Here is a 10,828-nt window from a genome sequence, read left to right on the forward strand (position 1 = left end):
CTACAAAAAGGTCACTCATCAGACACTGTGAGTCTTGTGGGAAATTCTGGCTTCATTCCGAAGACCCCCACAAAAAGTGTATCTATTGCCTCCACCCTGAACATGATTGTAAAATCTGCAGGACTTTTCGTCAAAAGACTTTAAGAGACAGAGAGGGACGTCTACTTCTGTGGTTACAGAAACTCAAGACTAAGGATAATCCCTTATCAGATGTTGAGAGTGATTCCGCTCTCAGGACTGTCATCTCTAAGAAGAGGGCTAGTGCGGCTCAGATGGTATCTGCTAAGGCTAAGGTGCTCAAGAAAGACCACACCTCTACTCATGAAGGCCAGACTTCTTCCTCAAAAAGGGCTCCTGTTCTTTCTAAGGGGTACTTATCCCCTCTACGCCTCCGAGATCTAAGTCTCAGGCATCTAAGTCTCTTCCTGAGACAAATTTGCCTAAAAAATGGGTTCCTCGTCGACGATGACTTCCGTCGCCACTGCTACGACGACGACTTCCACCTTCTCTTCTCCTCAACCTACATTGATTATGTTGTCAGCGTTCTCTCCTCCGACGTTTGTCATGGTGTCGGTGAAGCCTCGCTCGTCTGCCACCTCCCTCACTTCGTCGTCATAGTCCTCGCAACACACAATAGATTTGCGTGCGGCAGAGGCAAGAGCTCAAAAGTCAGGATACCAGATACAAGTAGGTGGTAACTCAGGGCAGCGGGAAACGCCTGTTGTCCGTGGAGGGGAAATTCCCATCCTAGAAATCTACATTAAAAATTAATTAATAGTATTCTATTTTCAATATCTTTTTGGTGCCAGTCCATATGACTTTAATGTCTGCTTTTGGGATTCTATGTTACAAGTCCATAGGGTACATGTATCCTTTGTGAGCTTAATAAAATGTTGGAAATTCTACAAATCCTCAATTATAGATCCAAGTACTCTCAGGCTACCATTCTACACTCTGCTCTGTCTGAAGAACAGCTCAACACTTTCAAAATTCTGCAATTCTGCATTGATATGGCTTGTAAATTATTTTTGGGGATATTTACATGTATTAACTATTTAATTGTAATACTATAGGTGATTGAAATTACGGACGAAGAAGGCAAGATTTAGCACCTGCCAACTGAATGTAAGCGCCATTAGAAGGTTAATTTTGAAAAACTGATTGACATCCAGCGTTCTAAGTTTAAACAATTTCCAAAATCTAGGTGTGGCGAGGAAGTGGGAGCTGAGGAAGGTACTATACATGTAAGTGAAGTCTCTAATTTTGCATTTCATTAACCGAGAGCAAAGTCCTATCTGTCCACACAGCATCAGAGATAATGCCAGAAAGACCAATCACAACATCCTCATCTGAAATATTATCAGAAAGACAAATTGCCTCAGCATGACAGAATAACGTTCATCTAAAGCACGCATGATCTAAAGCATCATGTAATTCCAGAGTGGAAGCACACACTGCATAAAAGAAAGATATAACAAAAGGTTTCTTCTGCAGACCATCAAAGAAAAGACACTTAAAGAAGACTCCGAAGCTGACACGCTACCAACCAAAAGATTGGAAAATCACCTTTGTTCAACAACCGTTTTTAACCAGTTACGCAAGTTTGAGACTATCTGCCTCGGGATACAACACTGCGACCCACTCTGATCACTCTGGCGAAAACCTTAAAAATTCAGCCCTTTATTGTGTTCATGACCATCTCAGATTGTTTCCTTTTTATTGTGTACTGTTCTGTAATTCTATGTAAATTGCCTCAACATTATCTGTTGTGAAGGAGTGATCTGTAAAACTGTTAAATATAAAAATAGATTGAATGAGCACCGTTGCGCTATAGCTAATGTAAATAAATCCTCGTCTTCAGAACTGCAATCCTTAACCTTCCACCAAACATAGAAAGGGTAAAAGGAACTGATGTTCTGCGACTGGTGAGACACAATATTACTGTGCATGTTTCTAATGTTCTCAGTTACTGCCATTACGCCAGTGCAAAAAGGTACTTAGCAGTTTAATCATTACATATCAGACTAACACCTTATCACTGCATTGCTAAGAACCTATACAAATAGATTTGAGAAAAACTTCAGTCACAAAATAAGTTGCTGCCGGAGAGGCTATAACCAAAAGACTGTTATTTGCTAGAAACATTTCAACAGGTTTTAAAGGGCTGCATCCAGACATATTTTTCTCAATTTAAGTGTTAAGAAGATTACACGCAATTTCGTTTAAAGATAAATGCTGAACATTATCTAAACAAGCCCGACTCTAAAATCGGGTTCACTCTTACCGTGGCATATAAGCAAGAGAAAACTAAATGTAGAGACATTAACTCAAGGAATACACATTATAAAAACACGGGCTGTGAGAACAAATTCAGTGTTAAAACTCGCCTCAATCAAAGCAAAGTAACCCAAGTTGGGGAAAAAAGTTACCTGTGCCAAAAAAGATTCGGCCATAAATCTCATCTCACTGAATTAGAGAAAATGCACACTGGGGAAAACCATTCTCAGTGCTCTGAATGCCAAAAAAGTTTCAGCTTTACATCTTATCTCACTGAACATATGAGAATCCACACTGGGGACAAACCTTATCAGTGCTCTGAATGCCTGAAAAGGTTTTGTAACAAACAATGTCTTTCTCGACATGTATTAACCCACTCTGTGGAAAAACCTTACCAGTGCTCTGAATGCCAGAAATATTTCAGTAATAAAAGAGACCTTAATGTACATATAAGGACCCACACTGGGGAAAAACCTTATCAGTGCTCTGAATGCCAGAAAAGGTTTCGTACAAAACAAAGTCTTTCTCAACATGTATTAACCCACACTGGGGAAAAACCTTATCAGTGCTCTGAATGCCAGAAAAGGTTTAGTCAAAAACAAAGTCTTTTTCAACATGTATTAACCCACACTGGGGTAAAACCTTATCAGTGCACAGATTGCCAGAAATGTTTCAATGCCATAACCCATCTCACTCGGCATAGAAGAACTCACACTGGAGAGAAACCTTATCAGTGCTCGGAATGCCAGAAATGTTTCATTGACAAAAACAGTCTCACTCTTCATATAAGAACCCACACTGGGGAGAAACCTTTTCAGTGCTCTGAATGCCAGAAATGTTTCAGGGTAAAAAAAAGACTCAATCAACATACAAGAATCCACACTGGGGAAAAACCTTATCAGTGCTCTGAATGCCAGAAAAGGTTTTGTAAAAAACAAAGTCTTTCTCAACATGCAATGAACCACACTGGGGAAAAACCTTATACGTGCTCTGAATGCCAGAAATGTTTCAATTTAAAAAGTAGTCTCACACGGCACATAAGAATCCACACTGGGGAAAAACCTTATCAGTGCCCTGAATGCCAGAAATGTTTCAGTTTAAAAAGTAGACTCACACAGCACATCAGAATCCACACTGGGGAAAACCCTTATCAGTGCTCTGAATGCCAGGAAAGGTTTTGTAACCAACAAAGTCTTTCTCAACATTCAATAACCCATTCTGTGGAACATCCTTATCAGTGCTCTGAATGCCAGAAATGTTTCAGTATAAAAAGTAATCTCACACGGCACATAAGAATCCACACTGGGGAAAAACCTTATCAGTGCATTGAATGCCAGAAATGTTTCAGTGAAAAAAGAATGCTCACTACACATACAAGAACCCACACTGGGGAAAAACCTTATCAGTGCATTGAATGTCAGAAATGTTTCAGTGAAAAAAGAATACTCACTCGGCATACAAGAACCCACACTGGGGAAAAACCTTATCAGTGCATTGAATGTCACAAATGTTTCAGTGAAAAAATCAATCTCACTCACCATATAAGAACCCACACTGGGGAAAAACCTTATCAGTGCTCCGAATGCCAAAAATGTTTCAGCTGTAAATCTGATTTCACTGCACATGTGAGAATCCACACTGGGGGAAAAACATTATCAGTGCTCTAAATGTCAGAAAAGATTCAGAGGTAGTGATGGTTACATGCACCATAAGAAAACACACCAACAAAAATAATTCAGTGCTCCAAGTGCCAGAAAAGCATCAATTTAAAATGCAATCTCACTCTAAATGAGCAGACGCACACAATGAAAAAACATTACCAATGCTGTGAATGCCAGAAATTCCTATTTTTTGATAGGCACAGCCTTACTAACCATAATCAACTCCATTCTGATGAAAACCTTATGAGTGCTCTGAATGCCAGAAAAGCTGCAGAGAAAAACGCTATCTCACCATGAGAAACTCCACACTGGAGAAAATCCTTATGCCATAAAAGCTTGAATCTGAAAGACAGTGTTATGCTTCATGAGAGATCCCACTCTGGGGAAAAACCTTATGAGTGCTCGAAATGCAAGCAAAGTTTTGGTCACAAATTACTTCTCACTTGTCAGGAGCAAACTCACAAGGGAGAAAAAAGCCTTATGTGTGTTCGGAATGTCAGATAAGGTTTATTCACGAATACAATGTCATTTCACATGAGAGAATTCACACTGGACTAAAGCCTTATACAGGAGGGGAAAGCCAGAAACGTTATACTCAGAAAGGAGATCTCACTTAACATGAGAAATGCACCCCCACCATGTGAAAAGTAAGGCATATCTTGAGTTGCAGAAAAGCTTCTAACAATCTGACTTTACATGAGAGAGCACATATTGTAGTTGCAATAGGATTCATCAAGAAATTCTTGCAGGGTAACTTAGGCTGCCCGCATGCAACCTCCAAAGAAATTTCAGGCCTTGAAAATGTTTTAATTGCAACAAAATCCACAATTTGAGTGTCTGAAAGTTACAAAACTCTCAAGGTCTTTACTTGACACAGAGAAGGGTTCGTACTTGCAAACATCAACTAATGAACAAAAAATTCACAATATTAATGTCTTAAATTTTCTCCACCCAAAAGGTTTCTACTCACACTTGTTTCTTTACATATGACTGAAATCTAGATTTTCATGATAAGATTAGGCCTAGGCGGTGTTCCGCATTGAAGAACTCCGCAAAGTGTAAAAAAAACTCAACCGCTCAACGCAGAGTTCTGCGAGCAGCGGAGTGCGTTAGGGTCAATTTGAAGCGCTTTTTCGGCGAGTAGCACGCTACTCCAGGATCCAAAAATGATTAGTGGTGAATTAGTGTAGGGAAATATAAAATGTATTTGAGAGCTGGACATGTTGGTCTGTTAGTTGGGTTGAAAAAGAGAGTGGGGGGATAGAAGAGGGAAGGTTTTGCATTTATATAGCGCTTTCTACCCCATATGTAGTGTTGAAGTGCTTTTCAGTGTGTAGCATGCTACTCCAGAACCCAAAAAGATGAATAGATAGATCAATTATGGTGGGTAGGTTGTTTTATTCTATAAATACAACTGTACGAAAATTCATAACAATTCTGTTGTAAAGTTGTATCCAAGAGGCAAGTATAGTCTCTGATAATAATGTATACAAAGTTGGCTTGCCATCAAGACTGATGCCCCGTAATGTTGATGCAAAGTCATCTGTGCTGGAGTATCCTAGACTCTTGTTGAATTGTACCATCCAACTTGTAGGTTCTGCTATTTGTATCAGGTCCAGGTTCTAGGCAGACACAAACGCCGAAATTGTGCACTATTTATATTAAGCATAATGTAGGTGAACAGATGACAGTAACCACAGTACAAGCTGTATTAGGTGCTTAGAAGTAGAGTGACATAGAGGGCAATAAACACTCCACTAACTCTGTCACTAGCTAAGTACAGACGAACGCCAAAGGTCCTCGTACATAATGAAGCATCAGAATGCACCCTCTTTCTGCATCCCATGGGCATTTTGGCTTTTGTTCTACAGAAGAGGCTGCAGACACTTCCATAGCCCTTTATGTAGCTTGGATCACGTAGGAGAGATGCTAAGCAGGCATGTTTTCCTTTGTATTGGGCATGGCCACTTTCAAATGTGGGAAAACCTTTTGTCTTGCGACTGCACTGTATTACTGACACGGGTGAAAGGGCAAACAAGCAGTCAGGAGGCGCACTGATTGTATTCCCCCACCTGACAGGATGGTGACAGACCCCAACCACCTGCAGGGGAAACGGGCCTCCCCGTTTAATAGCTCCCAGACACTTTACCTTTGTAAGCAGACTGGTGGTTTACGACTGTACCTACGTTGGGGCACCACATGCTTTTTCCAGCATAATCTGGTGTACTCCCCCTGTGTGGGATGATAGCACCCACTAAAGACTGCATCGTTGTGTAGTCTGGGATAGTGCACCTTCCATGTAATTCTGAACTGGGCCTTTAAATACGGTATTATTTTGTGTTTTAATTCAGGTATAAAAAGAATGTGGTACTACTTGTATACTAGGGTAGGACAAGGAAGATTGAATTTCTACGGTGGCAGCAATGTTTTTGTCAAAGTGCTTTATGCCCTCAACACCCTCCCGTACCCTGAACATAATGGGATTACGTAGATTACACCTCTGCGTGCCTAATGCTGCCATTTGCATTTCAATACAGTGATTAATATGGCTTTATCAAGTTCAAAGCCATTAGGCTTTCCCGACCTGTCTGATACTTGCATATGGAAAAGATGGGTCATTTGGAACCTAAAGATAGATAAACATATTAATAGGTCACAATTTAAGTCTGCATCTAAAATAAAACTGTAAATTAGGAGAGGTGAGAAGTGAGAAGTAAAAAGGCAGCCTTTAATCGAGCTGCATTTGTACATAGGCCTTCCTATATTATGAGATCTATTCCTGCTTCAGTCTTTAATTGCAATGAATACTTTAATACCCAGGCATGAAGTCATCATCGAGCTGTTTAAATAATCCACCTGTCTCGCCACCTTTTCCCTGCCGCATCCTTAACCAGTGGCCTAGCCAGTGTGCCCTGGGCCCCAAGGCAAGAAAGAAAATGTGACCCCTGCCCTCTGTTTGGACTGTGGAAAACAGCAATAATCATTGTTCTGTGGGCCCATCAGGCCTCTGTTTTGAACTGTGACAAACAGCAGTTATCAGGGTTCAGTGGGCCTTTAAGGCATCTGGGAGCAGGTGCCACTCTAGTTGCTGCACCAATGGGAAGCCCTTAACAGCTTCTATTCTAGCCCCACTGTAGAACCGAAACAGACAAGTACTGATCTGGCCATATATGCAGGCATGCAGCCGCCTCTTCCACTGAAGGGATTTAAGTCTCATGAAAGCAGCATGCGGGAAACAACCATTTTCTGAGGCAAAGTCAACCAACACCTCGTCTGTTCCAACCTTTTTCCATTTAAAACCAGGGACAAAAAAACGGTTCATCGTCATCCCTTGCTTATCAGAGTAAAATAGATTCATCTAACATTACAGTTTACCACATAAAAAATTGTGATTCTGTTTACAAATTAAAACTGGCATGCATATAGAAAGGGGAGCCTTTGGCCAAAATAGCCATTTTCCCTACCCCTACTTTTAACACATCTTATACAAAAAATACTAACTACATTGTCATCCGTAAATAGTCATTAGCGCCTACTCATAACCAAATGCCACTTAGAATTGTCTTTTACTTCAAGCTTTTAAAAGTAAATTTATATAAAAGCAGTATTGAATTTTTTGACATTGTGTACTCTTACCAAAATTTAGAGCATCAATTTTATGACACACCATAGAAAGAAGGAGTTGTTTATATATACTAAACCTCCAGAAACGTTTGATTAACCAGTTATAAAGTCACGTCTAGCTTAGTTTATAGTCTTCTTTTTTTTAATAGAAATTATTTCACATTGTTACTTGATCTGCATGGCTAAACACTTAGCCAGTTTTAACTTTCACTCTGCTGCCCCCACTACCCTGAGCTCATTATTGTGGTTTTTAGTTATACCTTTCTCTATAACAAAATATGCCTGAACTCCTTCCTCTCAGTGAGGGGTTGTATCACGGTGCAAGGAGATTCCCAATAAGGAAGCATGCCAACTATGGTGGGTGAGGGAAATCTTCCCTTTAGAGGGATATTTCATCTTAGCTAGGTCTTCATTTGCAAAAGTAATCCTCATAGACCCAAGGGTTTCTTGTTTGTGGTAGAAATAAATTTTTACCCCTTCATTGTACGTTCAAGCACAGACCATTGCATGAAATGTTGTGATCTATGTAGTGGAAATACTCTGTGCACTGAGAAAATGTGTTAAAATAACGGAAAGTTGATAATCGCATTTAATAACTTCTCATACCTGGATTTATCTAGAAGAGAAGTCTGTTAATTCTAGCAGATTTTTGATACCACAAGGTATAAGAAATTAGGGTGTTCTTTATCTGATATATTTATCAGTAAATTATCTGAAATTATTGAACATAAATTTTGCAAGTATTATTTCTAAATATAAAGGAAGTTCTATATTGGTCTTTTCTGAACTAACCCCAGTGCGTATGACTACAATAACCACCGCTCACAAATCAATATTGTGCTTGTTTAGTGAGATAGCTAAATGATCTAGGAGAAACCAGGAACTGGCGTCAGTATTTTTCTTAGGAAGCTTCAAGTTAGAGAATGGAAACACTTTTTAGAAAGCCCCAAAAATTGTGATAAAGATATTTCAATATGTTTGACAAAAAGAATAGGTACATTTCATGACAATATTGAAATAACAGAAACACATATTTACACAACATTACAAAAATATTAGAGACTAAATGTCAGCAATATAGGAAATACTGAGGTTCATGTACTAATAATCCATTTAGTAAAAAGTGGTTGCTTGTAGAGTCAGCACACTACTGTGTCTGTGATTGCTTTTAAATAATGGAATTTTTTAATGCACCCCATTTTACTTTCAGATTTACAAATGTCCCCTTGGGTTTCTACCTCCTGTTACTGTTTTTCAGCCCACATATGGTTTCAAAGTTTAATACATACCTTAAGGATGTATTTAATATTAAGAAGGTAAACTATTAACATTCCCCTTCCAAATTCTGAATTGTTAAATGGGCTTAGTACATTTCTAAAAGGGGTTTAGCATTTCCAAACTCTGTGAAATACTGAACCAGTGGATTTTTTTTAACAATAAAACCCTTGGTACATGAGGCAATTTTTCTCAATTTCCTCCAAATTAAGTTTGATAATAATGTTAGTTGAATGATAACCTGTACATGTACCTATTTAGTGTTAGTGTTGCTTCAGATCAAATAAAAACCATCACACGTAACTCTTACACAATACTTAAAGACAGAATTTCTGACATCCAGCTTTAATGCTTTGTTAAATATATTTGCAAATGTTGTAACTTAAACAGGAAAACAGTCTCTGGACATAAAATAGGATGTAATCATAATCTTTAGATACATCTTCTGAGTTTTAGGAACAATGTGTGTCTTCTGGGTTTACTCTAAACCACTATAATAAGCATATTCAATCCTTTTAGATTTGATTTGTTTGTACTGGTGTCTATTGCAGACAATAATCTAGATTTAGACCAAGGATCAATTCCACCCATGGCTTTTAAAACCTATTTATCAATGATCTCTATTAGTGTTATCGCAACTAAAACTGTAATAGAACTGATCTGACAGATGGACCTTCAAGTATTATGCTCAGTCAATTTATTGAACAAACTATGGAGTTAAAATCTGAATAGATTATATCCACAAGCATTGCCTGAACACTGTATTTTTCATCAATAGATTACTTATCAGCACATTTTCACTCATCTTCTATTTTTCGCGGAGCTCGTGCTGGCTGTTTGAACTCTTTTGAAATATGACATTTAAATGTCCAAAAGTTCAGGAATTCTAGTTTCAAGCCTGGTCAAACCTTAATGAATGCTACACCAAAAGATGCCATTCTGTTCCTACATTTTATTGTGCATCATGATTCAGAAATGGTATGTTTTTGCTTTCGGAGGTAACATTCTAAACATATTTATTGTTGTTGCCATCCGAAAAATTATCACTAATTAGGAAGATAACAACAAGTGATCCTGTGATGCGTGCTGGAAGTGTTTGATTAGAAGGTGGATTGAATTAAAGTTTAGGTGACAATTTCACAAATATATCTGGATTTTGTATATACTTAAAATTGTTGATCTCCAAAAAGGCCTAAATCAATAACTTGAATTGAAATTCAAGTTTATCATTTGAATCCTATTGTTGGAAAAGATGTGATTTTGAACCCCATGAGGTGGTTCTTTTCCAGAAAGCAGTCAGGTTGTAATCATGAGTCAAATAAGGCTGAGGAGGTTAAAATATTCAAATTGAATTCTATTTCCATATGAAATGTTCATTGTTCAGTATATTTCTCTTAGTATTTTAGTGTGCAGACTTTATTGCTTAAGGAAAATAATTAGTATTTCCTGTTCTTTATGAACGTTTCTATTGTTGAACTTTCTAGTTTACCCGAAATTAAGAATTGTGCTCTACATAACTTTGCTTTGTTTCAGTATTTTGATTTTTATGTACACATTTTGTCTCTTATGTGCATAGCAACTTATGTTTTGTTTTGCTTTAATAATCAGCTTATGTTTATTAGGTTTTATTATTCAATAAAATGTTTCAAACACAACAAATGGTAGTTTATATGTATTTACAACTGCAGCATTTTTATTGTATGGGAACTTTCAAAGGGGCCAAAAATATGGTCTGCGGGATGACGGAGGACCACATTGGCATCATCAGGGGGAGGTTTGGGCAGGTGATTGGGGGTATATGTAAGGTTGGAAGTAGGGGGAACAAAGCATGTACATTGTGTGGACTGTGACTCCTGGAGTTATTGTGAGGGATACCATGCTACCCTGAAAATGAATCCCCTAGTGATTTTTATCAACCTACCTTATTCGGTTTTATAAAAGAAAACAATAAAAGTCATATATAAAATGATAAAACATCTTCCAAGTTACAG

General features: G+C 38.2%; 1 protein-coding gene across 1 annotated transcript in view; it reads left to right on the forward strand.

Moving 5' to 3' along the window:
• Nucleotides 1-10,496, forward strand: part of LOC147737519 (uncharacterized) — a 55,376-nt gene extending 44,880 nt beyond the window's left edge. Inside the window, exon 4 of the mRNA XM_086935059.1 lies at nucleotides 1,074-10,496. Within this exon, the coding sequence (XP_086791185.1) occupies nucleotides 2,481-3,944 (1,464 nt within the window). The 5' untranslated portion in view covers nucleotides 1,074-2,480 and the 3' untranslated portion in view covers nucleotides 3,945-10,496. The remainder of the gene's footprint in view (nucleotides 1-1,073) is intronic.
• Nucleotides 10,497-10,828: the final 332 nt, after the last annotated feature.

This window comes from Lissotriton vulgaris, chromosome 1_1 (assembly GCF_964263255.1).
Source record: "Lissotriton vulgaris chromosome 1_1, aLisVul1.2, whole genome shotgun sequence".
NCBI classification, from domain to species: domain Eukaryota; kingdom Metazoa; phylum Chordata; class Amphibia; order Caudata; family Salamandridae; genus Lissotriton; species Lissotriton vulgaris.